The sequence below is a fragment of a genome, unplaced genomic scaffold, assembly GCF_019419815.1.
Source record: "Pyrus x bretschneideri cultivar Hongxiangsu unplaced genomic scaffold, Pyrus_bretschneideri_v1 Contig21, whole genome shotgun sequence".
Taxonomy (NCBI): Eukaryota; Viridiplantae; Streptophyta; class Magnoliopsida; order Rosales; family Rosaceae; genus Pyrus; species Pyrus x bretschneideri.
The window spans coordinates 3,019,488-3,040,982 of record NW_025999513.1 but is presented as its reverse complement, the minus strand read 5'-3'; the positions used below and the strand labels follow the sequence as shown (position 1 = coordinate 3,040,982).

Here is a 21,495-nt window from a genome sequence, read left to right as displayed (position 1 = left end):
GGAGTATAAGTACGTCAAATCGACACCAGTCTATACGAACACAAATATTCAAAGGTGATGTATGTCTTGATGGTGAATGTGGTTTGGCCATCAAAATGTTGAACTCTGAAACTCACTTGTGAGTATCCAATCATAACATCACTCGACTTTCAGTATGCCAAATGTCGTAGCTAGTAACACCTTACTTCGCCAAGAAGGCTAATAAGATGACCTCTGCCAACAAGGATTCGAAAACCCTTCTCAGTCGAGACTTGGATAGGTAACCAGTCGGCCTCGACGCAGTGCTGTTTATCCAAACTGAAGGTGCTCTTGAGACCGAGTTAAACTCTTATCTAGGTTAGGAGTTCTTGTTTCGTTCCAACTTTGCTTCGAACAACCCTACTCCTTCTAGGATTTTGAACTCACCCTTTTTTAGGGCTTTGTCGGTCGAGAATCCTAATTACACTAGGATTTCCTCGACCCCTTTTCTCATCTGAACTACTCCTTGTGATAGGACTCGACCATCCCTGTTGAATGACCCGGAATCACCAGGCAGCCCATAGTACTTTTGACACGGCTTTAGGCCGCACAAACCAACACTCGGCCAAACGATATTATTTTGGGCCTAAACAGTATACCTTGATAACATTCATCAAGGTATACAGATTAATCCATTTTCTATTATCAAGGAATTTCACCTAATTAGCTAGTAGTTCATTGCCTCTAATTCAATTTTTGTAGTTTATTAGTAGTTGTATGCTAAGGTTGGTCTTTTGAGGAGGATATCCACTTCCCATCTGTAATTGGTCCAGTTACTGACTTACTAAGTAATGTTTGACAAAACACAAATAGCCTATAATATCAAGTTTAACAAGCTTAGTTTCAGCATGTATCTACTGTAAGTCCGGTTTTATGTTTCTTAAAAAAATTAAGTTTGTCAAAGTTGTTGATGGTAAATCCCACGAAGGGTATTCCATGTTGTGAATTGGTGTTGTGAATAGGTAAAATCCACAAAGGGCGATCCCGTGATGTGAGTGGGTAAAATCCCATGATACTATAGTTAAGGTTGATGCCACACTATAGTTTGTTAATTTTGTGATTCTGAAATATTAAGGCCGATGCTATTGAAATTGTTTTTCGGTAAATCCCACGAAGGGTAATTCCGTGTTGTGAATAGGTAAGACCACAAAGGGCGATCCCATGGTGTGAGTGGGTAAAATCCCATGATACTATAGTCAAGGCCGATGCCACACTATAGTTTGTTAATTTTCTGTTTTTGTAAATATGAAGGGCCAAAGCCAATGTTGAATGAGATTGTTGACGGTAAATCCCACGAAGGGTAATCTTGCAAGAAGTTATACCGGCATGAGGGTGTGCTAAGACTTTTTATAGAAGGCTATTCTATGTGAAGCCTTCTGTTAGAGGCAGACGAATACAGGGTGTAATGATTTTTGGATATGTGCATCATGATTGTTTCAAGTCTTGAAGAACTGGTTTCATGCATTCTGTTTTAAAGGCTTTGCTTTGCAGTACGGCGATGAAACAAATTTGGACTGTTTCCGCACCGAACCCTCAATCCTCACCAAACATGGGAACTCTTTGAACTCTCTAGATATGGCCATCCTTAGTTTCTGTTTTGCAATCCCTTGTCCCCCAGTACTCAGCAGACACAGCATAGCTAACATGGACTCTACACGTGTCATCGTCCGATTTGGGCTTGACCGAAACATATCCAATCGAATGGTCATTGGTCACCCAAACATACGGACTGGCGCCATGGGCGTGGTATAGCAGCTTTCGCAATGTATACCAAGGCTTCTTCCCTAGAGGTTGTGGTGTTCCATCTCAGATAGCGCGTCGCTTTGTCATTGCTCGCCCATTTCAGGAAGTCATTAGTATTAGAGACTTTGAAAGGATGCAGTGAAATTCTTGAGGACACAATAAATTTTAGGAAGTTGGAGATGGTTCCAAGCTCAATTGGAATATATAATTAGGGGGTGTAAAGTAGTGAGCCATACGATTGTGTGTGAGCCAAAATCTATTCCAATAATAGATTTGGATTCATTGGACTTGCCTTGTACTATTACAAGACAAATTGGTACTAACATCACCATCTACAACTAGTCAGTTATTAGATAATATGTGCAATGAATTTAATTATTAAAAAAGAAAAGAAAAAGGTAGTTGTAAGTTGCAACGCATGCTAATCTTCTAACTAAACAATGTTTGTCACTGAACCGATCATCTAACAGGCAAGTTGCCATTTAATAAATAGCCTAGCAATATAGTAAAAGTATTCATCAATTCGTTTAAATCCAGATTTACAGTGGTTAGTTAATTTGAAAGCATAAGGTCAGTGGATAGAAGACTATAGATGAAAACATCCTTAACTATACATTTGTGAATGGTATACTTCCTCACGAGACCTTCCATGTGGAACCCAAGTTTTTCCCAGACTCTCTAGGAGGCCTTATTCTCTATCAAAACCAAAGCTTGCATTCTAACCCAATCAGTGAACTCTTTAAACCCATCAGTGATGGCCATTCGAACGGTCATTGATGCAGATGGATCTGCAATAAGGGTGAGGAATACAAAAGTCCTTGATGTGGGAAAGTGCTTCCTCCTTGGATTTGAATATGTTCCAACGAGTGAATTGTGTTACCTTTTCATCCCCAGCATACTTCAAGAAGTCATCAGCATCTGAGAGCCAATAAGGACGTAGTGTAATTTCCAAAGAATTTTTTTTCCATTTTCCTTTGTGATGGTTACAAGAGAAGGTCCAAAAATACTTAATTGTGATAGTTTTCTAATTTCGTAGATTGGCCAGAAAATTTCCATAACAAATATAAATGGGTTTCTTTTATTTTTATGTTGTTAAGCTTTCGGAATTTGGATGGTGACTTAACAAAAAAAATTGTGAAATGTTCACTGATAGTAGTTAAACTCACCATCCATGACACACCCCGACCCCAATCGAGGCATGTTGGCCATCACATGAGGGTGACGTAGCCATGTGCGTTGTGTGGAAGTGAATGTGATATGAAAATATGGATAAATAAAAACTTGCTAACTAATTACACTAGACTAACATATCAGTGCGAGTGAAAATGTTTAGAGTAAATGACACACATAACTAGAGTGTAGGTATCAGAATGCAGTCCAGAAGTTTAATTACTAATTATACGGATCATAAAAGAAACCCTACATTGGTGAATGTCTGTTAGAACTGCCATGAAATCCTCGTGAGCTACTGACACGAACATCTATCTAGAACCTGGAGGGGCGTAAAACAGAAAGTGTGAGTGGGCAAAAAACAAAACTTTCAAAACGATTTATCTTTTCAAATGTAATAACCCCTCACTGTAAAACCCGTATAAGTTTCCTAGAAAATAATACTGTAAACATATATGAAAACTATACTCTAGAATAACCAAACCATGTGTATGCCATGGCAATCATCTTAACCATGAATAAGTACGCCAGGTGAATTGCACTAATATAAAGTGACATATCAGTCAGAGTTACCTAACGTGACCTGTACGGCTGAATCTATAACTCAACAATCAAATCAAATCCTGCACACGAGTCGGAACCACCTATATGGTCTGTACGACAAGCTAGGTGTAAATAAGTATGTTCTAGTGCTACGATCACGTGAAGGCTGTGCGAAGTATTGCAAGTCACCTACAAGTCGGAACCACCTAATGTGATCTGTACGACAGGCTGGCACCTGCCTTGGATCCAATGTGAGCATATGGTGCAGGAGGTGAACGATCATGTGAAGGTTAGGCCCTACCCTCGGGTGGAGCACTAACATCAGGGTGCAGGATATAAATCACTGAAAGCAACTCATCATAATCATACACACTACCATCACAACCATTGCTATATACTCACCTGAAGCTTACCTGAGCGTCCCTAGTGTCGAGCAGCAATATGCATAGCTATATTAAAGCATATTCTAATATGTAATGCATCCGACATGGCATTTAAAACATAAAAACCATTTAAACAGTTTATGGGAAACATAAGGCATGTGTGTGTGTGTGTAACCCAAAAGCCCAATCACTGGTATGTAGTCGGGTCATAACCCCCAAGTCTCACCTGGTTGCGCTCGATTTCTGGAAACGTCTCACCTATGTGTGAAACAACTATTTTAATGTTATTGGGTAAAGTACAAAAAACTATCTCAACTATTGGGATCATGACAATTTCATACCTCATCTTTTAAAATTGACAATGTCATACCGCATCTTACGAATTTGTGACAATGTCATACCTTCGTCAATTTTTCTATTAGTTTTTCTGTTAAGTGCTGATGTAACAAGAGACGGGGACCACTCACTAATCCAACTGGATTAAAAAATAATTAAATATTAAAAAATTAAGAATAAAAAAAAAAAATTCTAGGGGTGCAGCATCCCCTTTCCTTCACCCGCACCAATTTCAATTTTTTTTTCTTCTCTCTCCTCCTTCTTCATCTTCATCTTCTTCTCCCGGGCCGAAACTGGATTTGTCACCTTTTTTTTTATTTTTTTTATTTGTTCTTCTTCTCTCTCCTTCTTCTTGGGCCGAAACTGGGTATGAATTTTTTTTTCTTTTTGTTTTTTGTTCTTTTATTTTTTTTTGTTTCTAGGTTGCAGGTAGAGGGAAAAGGGGACGAAGATGAAGATGGGGAGGAGACAGAGAGGGATCTTTTTCTTCTTGGGCCGAAACTGGGTTCGAAATTTATTTATTTATGTTTTTTTTTTTTTTTTTTGTGTTTCTGAGTTGCAGGTAGAGGGAAAAGGGGAAGAAGATGAAGATGGGGGAGGAGAGATGAGTGCACGTTGGGTTGGGGTGGGGGACGAATTGGGTTGGGTTGGGTTTTTTTTTTTTTTTTTTTTCTTTTCTCCTTCTTCTGCAGGAGGGGGTGTTTTAATTTTTTCTTCTTCTTCTTCTTCCTTCTTCCTTCTTCCTTTTTCTAGGTTGCAGTTTGGGTTTTATTTATTTATTATTTTTTTCTTTCTCCTCATCCTCTTCTTCCTCTTCGCCTCCTTCTTCTTCTTCCGCGGCTGTGTTAGACAAATAAGGAATATGGTTGGAATCCTTGTGTAATTGTATATAATATTAGTATTGGAAGAATAAGCCGTCCTACAGTTGTCAAGCCGTCCTAGCTTGTCTCCTAGCTGTCCTAGCTTGTCACTAGCCGTCCTAACTTGTCACTAGCCGTCCTAGCTTGTCACTAGCCATCCTAGCTTGTCTCCTAGCCGTCCTAGCTTGTCTACTAGCCGTCCTACCTTGTCCTACCTACACATTTGTATCATGTATATATATCCTTGTAATCTTGTAGAGAAATATAATGAAAAAATAAGCATTCTCTTCCATTTACATTCTCTTCCATAAGCATTCTCTTCCATTTGCATTCTCTTCCATTTTTCCACATTCATGTATCAATAACAAATATAATTTTTAGCCTACATACCTTTTTCTACATGGTATACAGAGCAGGTTTATAACCCTAGCCCTAATTTTTTTTTCGGCAACTTTCTCTGTCGTTCCCATGGCTGTTCGTGGCCCGTCCCGTCCCTCCTCTGCTCGTCCTCCCCTCCACTGCACCTACTGCAATTTTGATTATCATACCCGAGACACCTGCCATAAACTTCATGGCTATCCCGTTGGCCATCCCCTCCATGGCCAACCGTGGCGACCACCGCGCCGTGCCACTGCTTCCAGTTCTTCCCGCAGCCATGCACCTTCCAGTCCTCCCCAGCAGCCACGGTTTTCTGCTTCCCGGCCCCATAATTTCACCCAGGCCCATCACGTGCAAGGCACCTAGGCCCCCGCCTCCTCTTCTACTCCAGCGACCCACCAAGTGCACGGGACCCAGCCCACTTTGCATGACTTACAGCTTGCCATGCCTGACCTCTCTACCGAGCAGCACTCCCGTGTTCTAGCTGCTCTACGTGACACCACCACCCCTCCTCAGGCCAATGCCGTGCTCACTACTGATTTTGCCCAAGGTTTGTTACCTGTCACCTCTCGTCATGGTCAATGGATTCTTGACAGTGGTGCTACGGATCATATTACTTCTTCCGCTTCATGTTTGGTTAATCGTTCTCCTTCACATTTGCCGCCTGTTTCTTTGCCTAGTGGTGCTTCCACTCCCATTACTTTTACCGGCACTCTTCCTTTAAATTCCTCAGTTACTTTGAAGGATGTTTTATGTGTCCCTAATTTCTGAGTTGACCTTTTATCGGTTGGTAAATTTACAGATGGATTATCCTGTTCCATAACCTTCTTTCCTTCTTGGTGTGTTTTGCAGGACTTGGTTTCGAAGGCGATGATTGGTGTGGGTAAGCGACGTGGCGATCTGTATTACCTTGTGGCCCTTACCTCTTCTCTCCCCACCCATCAACCTCTCTGCAACATCATTACCATCCCCTCCTCCCTCTGGCATAGGCGTCTTGGTCACCCCTCCTCCACTCGTTTGCAAGCTTTAGCATCTAGCTCTCTTAATTGCACTTTTGATTCTAGTCATATTTGTGATGTTTGTCCGTTGGCAAAACAAACTCGTCAACCTTTTCCTTTGAGTTCAATTTCATCAACTTTCCCTTTTGCTTTAATTCATTGTGATATTTGGGGCCCGAATCGTCAATCTTCTCTTTCTGGTGCTAATTATTTCTTATCCATTGTGGATGATTTTTCTCGCTTTACGTGGGTCTTCCTCATGAAACATAAATCCGACACTCAACAATTAAGGATTTTTTTGCTTATGTCACTACCCAATTCCGCACTACCATCCAATGCATTCGTACTGACAATGGTGGTGAATTTTTATCTCTTCGTAGTTTTTTCTCTGATCATGGGGTGCTTTTTACAAACTTCTTGTGTTTATACCCCCCAACAAAATGGCGTTGTTGAAAGAAAACATCGTCATCTTCTTGAAACCGCTCGCGCCCTTCGTTTTCAATCCCATCTTCCTATCAAGTTTTGGGGGGAATGTGTTCTTACCGCTACTTATCTCATCAATCGTCTCCCTACCCGTCTTCTCCATCATAAATCCCCATTTGAGGTTCTCTTTTCGAAAACCCCATCTTATGACCACTTCCGCGTCTTTGGTTGTCTGGCATATGCCACCTCTGTCACTCCCACCACCAAATTTTCCCCTCGGGTTCATCGTTGCATTTTTCTCGGTTATCCTCATGGACAAAAGGCCTATACCCTTTACGATCTCGACAATCACCGCATTTTCACTAGTCGAGACGTCATCTTTCACGAAAGTACTTTCCCTTATGCCGTTTCTCACCCTCATATCCCATCCTCTTCGCCTACCCTACCCATCCCACCCCCTCTGGACTTTACATATAACTCACCCCTTCCTGCCCCGACGCCTCACCCTCCTCCACCTTCCTCCCCTTCCACGCCTCCCATAGATTCCCTTGCTGCCCCATTACCCGTTCCTCCCCATGCCCCTGCCCTCTCGGCATCCCCTCCTTCCCCCCCCCGCTACTTCCTTACCTTTCACCCTTTTACCCACGGACATCCCTACCCCCCCATTACCTACCAATCCTCCCCTTCCCCGCACCTCTTCCCGTGCCCATAAACCTCCATCCTATTTAAAAGACTACGTTTGTTCGCAGGTGATTCTGCCATCCCACCCATCTTCGACTTCGCAACCCGGTTCTACACAAGGTACGCGATATCCACTTTGTAATTTTCTCTCTTATCACCGTTACTCTCCCCGGCATTTTTCTTACATTAACTCTGTCAGTCAGACTGTGGAGCCTTCCTCCTTTGCCGAGGCTGCCACTGACCCCAATTGGCAACGTGCTATGACTGAGGAGCTTCAAGCTTTACATGCTAATGGTACTTGGACTTTAACTTCCTTGCCCCCTGGCAAAATTCCCATTGGTTGTAAGTGGGTGTACAAACTCAAGCACAATTCCGACGGCTCTATTGACCGGTACAAAGCTCGTTTGGTTGCTAAAGGCTTCACTCAGGCTGAAGGTATTGATTATCATGACACTTTTTCTCCTACTGCTAAGATGATTACGGTGCGTTGTCTTCTTGCTCTTGCTGCTAGTCAGTCTTGGTCTCTTCATCAGCTTGATGTTAATAATGTTTTCTTACATGGTGACTTACATGAAGAAATCTATATGTCTCCTCCTCCTGGTCTTCGGCGACAGGGGGAGAATCTTGTGTGTCGCCTTCACAAGTCACTTTATGGTCTTAAGCAGGCTTCTCGCCAATGGTTTGCCAAATTCACTAGTGCCATCATTTCTGCCGGTTTTCAACAATCCAAAGCTGACTATTCATTGTTCACTAAAAAGTCTGGTATTTCTTTCACAGCTTTGCTCATTTATGTGGATGATATTGTGATTACATGCAATGATGCTAGTGCCATTAATTCTCTGAAGTCTTTTCTCCGTGATCATTTTCGGATAAAAGACCTTGGTGATTTAAAATATTTTTTGGGTATTGAGGTTTCTCGTTCCAAACAAGGGATTTTTATTTCTCAACGCAAGTATGCATTAGAAATTCTCAAGGACTATGGTTTTTTGGGAGCACGACCCATTGCTTTTCCTATGGATGACACAAAATTATCTGATAAAGGAGAACTTCTCAAGGATCCTGAAAAGTATCGACGATTAGTAGGTCGGTTAATATATCTTACTATCACTCGGCCGGATATCACCTATTCTGTGCATGTTCTAAGCCGTTTTATGCACGAGCCAAGGATATCTCATATGGATGCTGCGCTTCGTATTGTTCGTTATTTGAAGGCTACTCCAGGTCAAGGTTTATTATTTCGTTCTGACAACCAGACCAAGTTAACTGCGTTTTGTGATTCTGATTGGGCAGGTTACCCTATCACTTGCCGTTCGACTACTGGGTATTGTGTATTCTTGGGCGGTTCTTTGATTTCTTGGCGGACGAAACGACAGAAAACCGTTTTGCTCTCTTCAGCAGAGGCGGAATATAGGGCCATGGCAGGTGCTTGTTGCGAGATAGTTTGGCTTCGTTTTTTGTTGAAGGATTTGAACATTCCTTTGGATGGTCCTTCCATTTTATTTTGTGATAATCAAGCAGCGTTACATATAGCTGCCAATCCTGTTTTTCATGAACGAACTCGTCACATTGAGATGGATTGTCACTTTATACGAGATAAGATTGTAGATGGCACAATAGAGACCAAGCATGTGGGTACGGCACAACAGTTGGCAGACTTGTTTACCAAACCTCTTGGGAAAGAAAAGTTTTCGGGTATGTTACGCAAGTTGGGAGTTCTTGACATCCACTCTCCAACTTGAGGGGGAGTGTTAGACAAATAAGGAATATGGTTGGAATCCTTGTGTAATTGTATATAATATTAGTATTGGAAGAATAAGTCGTCCTACAGTCGTCAAGCCGTCCTAGCTTGTCTCCTAGCCGTCCTAGCTTGTCACTAGCCGTCCTAGCTTGTCACTAGCCGTCCTAGTTTGTCACTAGCCATCCTAGCTTGTCTCCTAGCCGTCCTAGCTTGTCTACTAGCCGTCCTACCTTGTCCTACCTACACATTTGTATCATGTATATATATCCTTGTAATCTTGTAGAGAAATATAATGAAAAAATAAGCATTCTCTTCCATTTGCATTCTCTTCCATTTTTCCACATTCATGTATCAATAACAAATATAATTTTTAGCCTACATACCTTTTTCTACAGGGCGAGCCGGGAGAGGGGTTGAGTTGATGGGTTGCAGCGGAAACCACTCGTAATTAGAATGCTTCCAAGAAGGCTGCTAACGATTCCTCTTCTTCCCATTCAACGAAACTGGTCTCCAAACGCGAATCCCAGCAGGTAGCTTCTTTGAATAATTCAAAGAAACGCCCCGCTCCTCCACTAGGCGACGATTGTGAGAGAGTTGAGATTATGGGCTAGGAAACGAATAAAGCAAAGAAGCAGAGGGGAATGTCTACTCCTCTTCCCGTGACTTGTGAGATTTCATCAGATAAATCGGGTAGCTACTTGAGCTACGAGTCACTGGTGATAGTGCTACCTCCTTTACCTCTTTGTGATCATCATGAGCATGGCACCACAACACCTGAGGCAGGTCGGGTGGTCATGTCGAAATCTCGATTCGCAGTTACCATTCTTAAAGTATAACGCCCTGAAACCCCCTCTGTTGTGATTGACAAGTATAGAGTCGCCGAACTTGCCGGAGCTAACGAATTGATAAAGAAGAATCGCCAAAGAGACAGAGAACCTTCTTCTTCTCCTCCTTCTTCTTCCTTCTTCTTCTTCTTCCTTCTTCTGGGGTTTTTTTTTTCCTCCTCTTTTTCTGAAGATGAAGATAGGGAAGAGAGAGAGGAGGGGGGAAAGGACGACTAGGGTTTTATTTATTTATTATTATTATTATTATTATTTTACTTTTATTTATTATTTTAATATTTAAAAAATATTAAATATTTTTTTAGTTTTTAATAATATTTTAATAGAAATGGGCTCCAAATCAAGCCACGTCAGCACTTAACAGAAAAATTAACAGAAAAACTGACGGAGGCCTGACATTGTCACAAATTCGTAAGATGAGGTATGATATTGTCAATTTTAAAAGATGAGGTATGAAAGTGTCGTGACATCAAAAGTTGAGGTAGTTTTTTGTACTTTACCCAATGTTATTTTTAAGCACATAACCATCACTATGAAATAACTTCTCATACGTTGCTCAATTGGGGTGTTTGAATATACTATCGTGGCCTACTCAACACCCCAAGCATCCCCATATTTTTAGAATAATTTTCCAACGTCCAACATGCCGGCCAAGGCAAGGCCATAAGCGCTGGCCACGCGTCGTCACATGCCTGTCACGCTGACGGTAACCCTAACGCCGTTAGGGAATATGCCGTTAAATAATAGGATATTTCGTTAAATAAATCTGACACCGTTAAGAATATTTCGTCAAAGTTGACGGAATATGCTCTATCTTCTCTGATGGTTCGTCGGATTCTATCGCTGGCCACAATCTGTGTTGCCAGAAACTGGAAAATTCTTAAACCTTAATATCTTCTTGGTTTTTCAACCAAATTTCATGAAAATTATACCAAAATGAAGCTCTAAACGATTAAAACATGTTCTTACCTGTTTAGAGTCCTAAAACCAACGGTATATGATCGGAAAATTCTTCGATAGTCTGGCCAAATCTGCAACTCGATAAACCCGAGTGTTCCAACGTCAAAACTGCTCTAAAATTGTTCCAAAGTGCTAGTGGAGCAAGAATAGTACCTTATTAAGTCCCAAAACTAGCTAAAACATTCGCGATCACATTGGAGAAAATTACACCCCTTGCTGAAGCTTATGGAGTCTCGGGTTTTCGAAGTCAACCCACTTAACAAAAGGTATCACCGTGTTCTAGGGTTCGAGGAGAGTAAGAATCTGGAAACACCAAGTTCGATCCATAGAGTTTTGGTTTAGTTTGAGGGTGAATGCTCTCGGTTGTACGGACGGAGAATAAAATTCGAGAAAGAGAGAAAGGATGCAGGTTGCACATGCGCGTGTGTGTGGCCACGGGTTGGCTATATTAAAATGGCCTCAAGCCCTAATTGGGCTGCATGCTTTGGATTCATGCAATTAAACCCAACCCAATTCCTTTACAAGATCTCCACTACGTGCCCGACTCAGCCCGAATTTGCATCCACGTTCTCGTAACGTCGAATACCACTTACTCACGTCGATGGAAAAATGATTGAAGACTATATACATACATCTACATCACAAGGCCCACAAGGGCAAAATAGTCATTTCAGCGCACTCGAGGATAAAATATATTATAATTTGGGACGGGTCGTCACAATTCACCAACTGTGAAATGCTATTCTTTCATTTTAAACAGAAGATGCTTTACTAACTAGTACTATGACTTAATAGTATTATTTTTCATTTGTAAGTAAGATATCTTAAGTTCAATCGACTCACATATATGAAGATGGCATATTGAGTTTGTTACTTAATTAGATAACCGGCTTATTGAGTGGCTAGCCTAATTCACATCTCTTACTACTACTACTACAACTGCTATTACTACTACAGTAGTTGCTACTGCTACTACTGCTACTATTATTATCCCAGTTGCACCAAGACAACGTAATAAAACAAAGAAATATCTTTTTCAATGGACTAAAAGCATCTTCGACACACTCCACAAATTTTAACTTTTGCTAATTTTGAAGCGTTGAAGTAAATATGCTTTTATTTAAATATTTTAATTGTTATGTTTGTGCCCGTTGCGGTTTTTATATTTGGGTATATTACAATCATTATATATATATATATATATATATATATATATAACCTAAATTGTCTTTAATCTTACTTTTTGACGAGGAGTAATCTCCTCCACTACTTTTGAAATGTGAGAAAGCTTTCTCATATTAATTGATGGGATCCCTTCTCTGAACAGAGAAGAAGATTAGGTCAAATTATGTCCTTATACAATTTTTTTTTTTTGTTCCGTTTGAATATTTATAGTTTTGATTTGACCGTTTTGGTTTTCTTCAGTTTAGATTCTTTCAGATTTGATTCTTTAAGATTTTCAAGCCCTTGAATTTCAAAAATTTGCAACGTATACTTTCTTGTCTTGCATATATATATGTTCCCTATTTCGAAGAAAAGATGCAGAAGAAAAAGAAACAACAGCTTATTATTTTTTTTAAATTGAGTTCTGAAAGCAACATATATAAAAGGTGTGAATTCGAAAGTTCTTTCATTATGCAAGGAATAACCTATTAGAAGAAAAAGATTTTGGGTTGTTTTATCATGAGGACGACGTGGTGTTTGTGAACTGCTTGTACACTTTGGGCAGAGCAGTGAAATGTCTTAAAGAGAGTGACTTAGTCCTTGACTTATCCCAAGAATCATTCACCACTCAAGGTTTCTAAATTTTTTCGGATAACTTTGTTCCTTTCTATTTCAGTTTCCAACATGAAATGTCATGTATGTTTTTTTTGTTTTTTGTTTTTTTTTTTTTAATGCTTCAATAGAGTTGATAAACTCACTCTACAAATTTAAAACTTTTGCCCACTCTCTAGATTTAGAGACTCTCTATCCTACTCCTCAAACATTCTTCCAATTATTAAAAGATGTCTGCTTGTTTTATTTTTTTATTTTTAATTATCTTTGTCAACTTGTTTCTTATTATTAAATGATGGAATAATAAGACATTATTATGGTTTAGTGGTATTCCTCTTCACTTGAAAGTGAGAGGTTTTAGATTTGAATTTCGTGAATGACGAATTCAATACCAAATTAAGTTACCCATTGTGTGGCATACTCGAACTCTCCCTCTTATTTGTGTAAAAATATCGATGTACTCAAACAAAACAAAACAAATATTTTGGGGACTCTCTTGGATATGTGCAATTAAAGATCGGAAGGAATCAAATGATCTATTTGTGAAACCCTTTTTTGTGAGTGTCATTAGAAAGCTTGCCTAGTGGCGCCTTGACAGTTGGTCAACCAAGGCAGGGAGATTGACTTGTCCAATATCACACTGAGGCTGTTAGATCTCGCGGATATTGATGATTTCATGGTATGGTGCACAGATGAGAACGTCCCAGTTTTCTGCACTTGGGAACCTTATGCCTCCAAAGAATAAGCCCTAGACTATATCAAGGATGTCATCATCCCGCACCCCTGGTTCAGGGCAATCTGCCTTGACAACAGGCCAATTGGTTACATTTTGGTGACCGCTTTCTCGGGCAATGATCGGTGCAGAGCTGAAATTGGATATGCTTTGGGGTCCAAGTACTGGGGCAAAGGGATTGTATCCCAGGCTGTGAAATTGGTGGCTGATGACATATTCAAGGAGTGGACACATCTGGAGAGAGTCTAAGCTTTTGTTGATGTGGACAATGTGGGATCGCAAAGGGTGCTTGAGAAGGTAGGGTTTCAAAGAGAAGGCATGCTGAGAAAATATTTTATTTTGAAGGGAAGATGTAGGGACATGGTGATTTTCAGTCTTCTATCTACGTATTGGAACACTTGATGTATTTGTAACCAATAAAAAGCGATAGGACAATTATGCAAGTAATGTTCTATCTGATATATATTTTCGGTATACCTGTTTTAGTTCGGTCCCAAACCGAACCCAGTCCTAAATTCCAATTTGATTAAGTAAAATTTTGGGGTTGTCAAATTAAGAGAAGGGTTGTCATTTAGTACTATGGTCGAATGATATTCCTCTTCACATGTAAGTAAAATGTTAGGTTCAATTTTCACCATAGGAGAATTTGAACTACATTATTGCTAGCCCATTATAAGGTTAAGCCCCCTCTCCCCCTCTTAGTGTAAATAATATTGTTTCTTTCCAAAAATTAAGAGAAGAGTAGGAGTTGGAGTTGTAATCAAATTGTTAAAGTTATTTCATACATTTTCATATATACAAGTGGCCCTCTACCACAGTGATAAAGATGAGTGTTGTCCTTGCACCAATGCGTGGATTCAAACATCATCTGCTTCCTAATCTAACATCTAATCTAACAAATATATCGCTTAACCCAAAAAAAAAAAAAAAACTTATTTTCATATATTAACCATGCTATTCTTTCACATAGGGTTAATTATAGTAATTGTAACATCCCACATCGCGCAGGTGAGTGATCCTTATATGTATATTCCCATCTCTACTTAGCACGAGGCCTTTTGGGAGCTCACTGGCTTCTGGTTCCATGGGAACTCCGAAGTTAAGCGAGTAGCGCACGAGAGCAATCCCATGATGGATGACCCACTGGGAAGTTGCTCGTGAGTTCCCAAAAACAAAACCGTGAGGGAATGGTAAGTCCAAAGCGGACAATATTGTGATACGGTGGTGGAGCAGGCTCGGGAAGTGATCTGCCCTGGGCCGGTATGTATATTCCCATCTCTACTTAACACGAGGCCTTTTGGGAGCTCACTGGCTTCGAGTTCCATCGGAACTCTGAAGTTAAGCGAGAAGGGGGCTAGAGCAATTCCATGATGGGTGATCTACTGGGAAGTTGCTCGTGAGTTCCCAAAAAACAAAACCGTGAGGGAATGGTAAGCCCAAAGCGGACAATATCGTGCTACGGCGGTGGAGCGGGCCAGAGAAGTGATCCGTCCCGGGCCGGGATGTGACAGTAACATCCACTGAAGTTTAATGTATTTTCACAAAACTCCCTCATGTTTGAAACATTACACTAACATCCCCACATTTACTTTCACATAACCCTTTTTGGTGAAAAAATCATATTAATAGGCCAAATACCCTTACAATTACTTACAAACAAACTTAAAAAAAAAAAAAAAAAAACACTTTATATATAAAAAGTAAAAGAAATCAAATTAAAATTTAATAAAACATTAAAACAAACAAAAAAATTTGACAGAATCTCACATCTTCTCCTCCTCCATCTTCTTCACCCTTGAATCCGGACATTTAACTTCCCTGTTTTCACTGCGGACCCACAATTCCCCACTACCCTTTCCCCAACTCATTTCCAGCAACACCTTTGGTTCGTATGTGTTGATTTAGGGTTCTGGAATGCTTCGTATATATATGATACAAGAAAAGAATAAAACTAATAAACCCTATCCTGTTTGCAAGGAGATAAGAAAGGTAACAAATCCTACTGTAATGAGGAGTCAACTCACGCCAACAAAAATTATATACAAATCAAATTTAGAAAGCATGAGAAGATTTCAGAAAATCAACGGAGATGGATTCAAAGAGTCGAATACAAGCAATTTGTTTGTGCAGTTGAAGATCAAGAAAATGCATCTAGAGAGAAGATGATGAGGTTGAAGATCAAGAAAATGCAGCCAAAGAGAAGATGAGGGACAAACGATAATGTTCTTGTTTTGGACAAACAATAATGTTAATGAGTTAATTTGTTAAATGTTAGGTGGTAGCGGGATCGGTAGGGATCAAATCTGCACTAAAATATATATGTCTATTATTATTTTTTATCGTTGCGGTAAATCGTCCTATGTTTATTTATAAGATTAAAATCATTTAATGTAATGTTTAATTTTATTTGACTGTTCTATTTATTTATAAAATCTCTTTTTTAGTATTTAAGTAATTAATTATAAGGATAGATTTGTCCTATTAGTACGACTTTACCAAAATGAGTTATATGAATGAAAATTAAAACGTCAGGTGGTGTTAATGTAATGTTTCAAACGTAAAAGGATTTTGTGAAAACACGACAGATCCCAAAGAGTGTTTCTGTAATTAACCTATTCTTTCACTCAAATTTGACTTTTGGTAAATTAAAATAATTTGAAATATAAAATTTTAATTAAAATAAGTTCATTGCCTTATATTTCATAGGAATTTTACTAACATCAATCGTACGATGACAATTCTTTCTCCAAAACACATGATCAATTAGCCCAGTTGCACTAAGGTATCGTTTAACATGTAAACGAGATGAAATGGGATAGAATGGGATGGAATGGAGTTCTGTGCTATGTTTGGTATGAACAGACCGGAATAGGATAATTGTTCTTTTCAATGTTTTGTACATAGGACGGAATGAAACGAAAAGATTAAATGACCAGCGTACTCATGTTTGTTGTTTTTTTTTTTTTTTTTTTTTTATAATAGGTGATATTATTTACATTTAGAGGGTAGAAAGTGGACTAAATCTCATACCGGGCTAGCAATAATGTGAATAAGCCCAAAACGACGACCATGACCTTGTCGTCGAACAGCAACAAAGAAGGAATTGAAAGAGATGATGCCAATAGAGAGGGAAGTCCAGTGAAAGTTGGTATTTGGTTATTATGGGACCAGTGAGTGGATTCTGTAGCAGGTGCGATGACGCTGCCATGGTTTCGACAGAAAAGAAGAGGAGGCATTAGATCAGCACATATGGGATCGACGGAGGAAGGTATATAGGTGGGATCGACGGAGGAGGGATTAGGTCAGCATATTTGGAGGGAAAAGGATTCTCACCGGATCCTTTTTTTGGGATCCTATGATCGTGTCCGTTTATCGTACATTATGCGGTCAATTTTCGTTAGGTATTATTTATATTTAATTTTAAATTTTAAATTTTAAAATTTAAATAGTTTATGATCGCACGATGTACAATGAACAAATATGATCACGGAATCCCCAGAATCCTTAGAAAAAGGATTCGGCGAGGATCTTTTTCCTATTTGTGGGGTAGAATTATTGCAAAAGAGAAGGGATATTTTGTCCAAGACAATTATAATTTTGTGTTTCAGAGTGGAACAAGTTTGTTCCATTGGAGGAGAGTGTGGTACAAAAAATGGGACCAAATTCATTCCAAGAACGACGTGTGCCACGCTATTTTGTCACGCTAACTATTTCATCTCACTACATTCCATCCCATCCTGCATAACACAATAATAACAAAAATGTCTTCTCCACAGATGAGCAATTACCCAGAGGTGGCCCCAACTTGTGTAGCCACTTGCCTAGTGGTGCTTTGTTACTTGGTCAACCAAGGCGGCCACAAGTACCCGTACTATTTGTGGCAGTTCGTCCAATTCTTGCTCGCCACTCAAAGGTAATTGACCAGCAAGGAACCCAGCTGGACCCTCTTCCATTTAATCCAACGTTATCTCCAAGCAACTTCTTGTGCCCTCACTTTTTATGCATACTAAAACCCAGATGCTCTTCAGACAATGCTTAAAAGTGAATAAATATATTGAGAATTGTTCATATGGAGGGAAGTTCTGCGATGTCAAATGGAAGAGAAGGCACTGAGATTGACCTGTCCAAGATAACACTGAGGCCGTTGGATCTCGCGGATATTGATGATTTCATGGTATGGGGCACAGATGAGAAAGTCACAGTTTTCTGCACTTGGGAACCCTATGCTTCCAAAGAAGAAGCCTTAAACTTTATCAAGGATGTTGTCGTCCCCCACCCCTGGTTTAAAGCAATCTGCCTTGACAACAGGCCAATCGGTGCCATTTCGGTTACCGCTTTCCCGGGCAATAATCGGTGCAGAGGTGAACTTGGATATGTTTTGGGGTCCAAGTACTGGGGCAAGGGGATTGCATCCCAGGCTGTGAAATTGGTGGCTGATACAATATTCAAAGAGTGGACACATTTGGATAGACTTGAAGCTCTTGTTGATGTGGACAATGTGGGATCGCAAAGGTTACTTGAGAAGGTGGGCTTTCAGAGAGAAGGTGTGCTGAGAAAATATTGTATGTTGAAGGGAAGGAGTAGGGACATGGTGATTTTCAGTCTTCTCTCTACAGATTGGCAAACTTGATGTATTTGTACCCAATAAAAGAAATAGGACAATTATGAATGTTCTATCTGATATGTATTTATGATTTTAATTAGTAAAAATGTAATGGTATTTCATGAATCCACCTTTTATATTATAATGATAATTTTCATGTCTTCACTCCTCCCATTTATTGTCACATACCGGTCATATCCCCCATCACATCTCGGACTCGACTCTACCATAGCATAGTATTATCCGTTTTGGACCCCGACCACGCCCTCACAATTTTGTTTTTGGGAGCTCACATGAGAACTTCCCAGTGGGTCACCCATTATGAGAATGCTCTCCCGCGCTACTTGCTTAACTTCGGAGTTCCGATGGAACCCGAAGCCAATGAGCTCTCAAAAGGTCTCATGCTAAGTAAAGATGAGAATATACAATTAAGGATCACTCCCCTGAATGATGTGGGATGTCACAATCCACCCCCTTTAGGGGCCCGACGTCCTTGTCGGCACACCACGGCCAGGGTTAGGCTCTGATACCAAATTGTCACATCCCGACCCGGACGGGACCACTTCCCGGGCCCAACTCCATTATAGCACAATATTGTCCACTTTGGATCCCGACCACGCCCTCACAATTTTGTTTCTGGGAACTCACACGAGAACTTCCTAGTGGGTCACCCATCATGGGAATGCTCTCGCGCGCTACTCGCTTAACTTCGGAGTTTCAATGGAACCCGAAGCCAGTGAGCTCCCAAAAGACCTCGTGCTAGTTAGAGATGAGAATATACATTTAAGGATCACTCCCCTGGACGATGTGGGATGTCACATTTATGATTTAACGAATTTTTATAGTTCAAACATTATAATCAGAATAGTTCATTCTTCTTATCATTATTTAATGATTATATAGAGAAAAAATTATTTAATTCGAAATCGTTTAATCATCTATATGTCTTAAACCAATTAACGGTTTTAGTAACAAGCAACATCATCATGATGAACCGTCGATTTGTTTCATGTATATCAATAATTAAAAAAAATTCAAATTGAATAATTTTTTGCAGATATGATCTTTAGATAATGATGAAGAGAATGAACAGTTCTGATTTTTATGTGTGGACGATAAAGATTCATTAATCGTAAGTGGAGAAACACAAACATATATTATTCTCAAAGGATGGATTAATTGGCTATAATTTCATGATTTAATTTGTCTTCTTCGCCCAATTTCTCTAGGCAAAACCTAGACCCAGACCGTTGAGGAAGAGCATGATGGCATTCTTCAGGGATTTGATCTTCTCGGTGTCGTTTCCTTCGAGGGTTTCCTTGATCTCAGGGAAGCAGTGTGAAGTTATTGAAGTGAGAGCTCTCTCTCCTATGCAAACATGAAGACTGAGAGCGTGACACAGAGTATGGATTCCAATGTGACAATTTCTGAGGGTGATGGGAAGAGCGTGCAGCAGAACTTTGAGAGTGAAAGCCTCTATCAGAGCCCCAACAAGTTGCATAATTCATCTGGGCTGAACCTCCTGTCGAGGGCGTGGTGCCCTTGTCGAAGTAGACCAGGAGATCTGGGTGTTTATTTGGATGGAGGGGATTTGGTATTTTGATTCTAAATATGTAAGTAAAGATTATAAATAGTCACAACAGCTAAAACAATTATGAATAAACAATAAAATAAATTATCTTTTTACAACCAAAAGAGTAAATTGTGGTTTGACTTCTTGAATTATCAATCCTGTTGAAATTGATCCCTTAAACTATTTTTTTTGGTAAATTAGCCCCTTGAACTATTTAGAATCAGTCAATTAACATTTTGCCATTAGATTGCAGAATTAATTCAGTCAGATTCAAGGTCAAATTAGTCATTTATCATCAATTATTACTTGTCAGCTCTAACCATCAATAAAATTTTGAAACATAGACACAGTGTAGTATCCCACATCGTCCGTGAGGGCGTGGTCTTTGGGCCTTATATATCCATTGCCAGCATGTACCTTTCAGTGAGGCCTTTTGAAGCTGCGGCTTGCAAAGACAAAACCGTGAGGTAGCCCTCTGCTGCGACCTAGTCTAGAGGGGGAATGCCAAAGCGGACAATATCACTGCGAGGGAGGGCTGGGATGTGACAATTTGGTATCAGAGCCAGACTCACGGTCGTGGTGTGCCGACGAGGACGTCGGGCTCCCTAAGGGGGGTGGATTGTAGTATCCCACATCGCCCGTGAGGGCGTGGTCTTTGGGCCTTATATATCCATTGCCAGCATGTACCTTTCAGTGAGGCCTTTTGGAGCTGCGGCTTGCAAAGACAAAACCGTGAGGTAGCCTTCTGCTGCGACCTAGTCCAGAGGGGGAATGCCAAAGCGGACAATATCACTGCGAGGGAGGGCTGGGATGTGACAATTATTGTAGTATCCCACATCGCCCGTGAGGGCGTGGTCTTTAGGCCTTATATATCCATTGCCAGCATGTACCTTTCAGTGAGGCCTTTTGGAGCTGCGGCTTGCAAAGACAAATCCGTGAGGTAGCTCTCTGCTGCGATCTAGTCCAGAGGGGGAATGCTAAAGCGGACAATATCACTGCGAGGGAGGGCTGGGATGTGACAATTTGGTATCAGAGCCAGGTTCACGGTTGTGGTGTGCCGACGAGGACGTCGGGCTCCCTAAGGGGGGTGGATTGTAGTATCCCACATCGCCCGTGAGGGCGTGGTCTTTGGGCCTTATATATCCATTGCCAGCATGTACCTTTCAGTGAGGCCTTTTGGAGCTACGGCTTGCAAAGACAAAACCGTGAGGTAGCCCTCTGCTGCGACCTAGTCCAGAGGGGGAATGCCAAAGCGGACAATATCACTGCGAGGGAGGGCTGGGATGTGACACACAGAATAATTCAAAAACATATAGCATAATGAGAAAATATAAAAAAAAAAACATTAAAAAAAAATTAACATTTACATAACAGACCATCTTATATTGGCATTATACATTATTTTGTTTTCAAATATCATAAGTTATTGGTGATTATAGTTGACAAGTAAGAATTTATAAAGAAAAAACTAATTTTCCCTTGAATTTGACCAAACAGTGGATGAAATCTACTGACAAGGGGTCAATTAGTTGATTTTAAATAGTTTAGGGGGTTAATTTACTAAAAAAAAATAGTTCAAAGGTCAATTTCAACTAAAGTACTAGTTCAAAAGGTCAAATGTTAATTTACCGCATCCAAAATCATATCATTTTTAATCATTTACTATAGTTACAGCAATTTCATATAAAATTTTACCAAAGACTCGAAAAATTGATTTTACACAAAAAGTTTATTAAA

At 40.1% G+C, this 21,495-nt stretch overlaps 1 protein-coding gene and 1 pseudogene across 1 annotated transcript; both read left to right on the top strand.

The window, feature by feature from the left end:
* The first annotated feature begins 9,912 nt into the window (after nt 1-9,912).
* On the top strand, nt 9,913-14,238 carry LOC103937662 (annotated as a pseudogene).
* A 3,254-nt stretch (nt 14,239-17,492) lies between these two features.
* LOC103959237 (uncharacterized N-acetyltransferase p20-like) lies at nt 17,493-18,350 on the top strand. Its single transcript, XM_009371587.3, has one exon. The coding sequence runs from the start codon at nt 17,652-17,654 to the stop codon at nt 18,210-18,212; it is 561 nt and encodes a 186-aa protein (XP_009369862.2). The 5' UTR covers nt 17,493-17,651; the 3' UTR covers nt 18,213-18,350.
* The last annotated feature ends 3,145 nt before the right edge of the window (nt 18,351-21,495 follow it).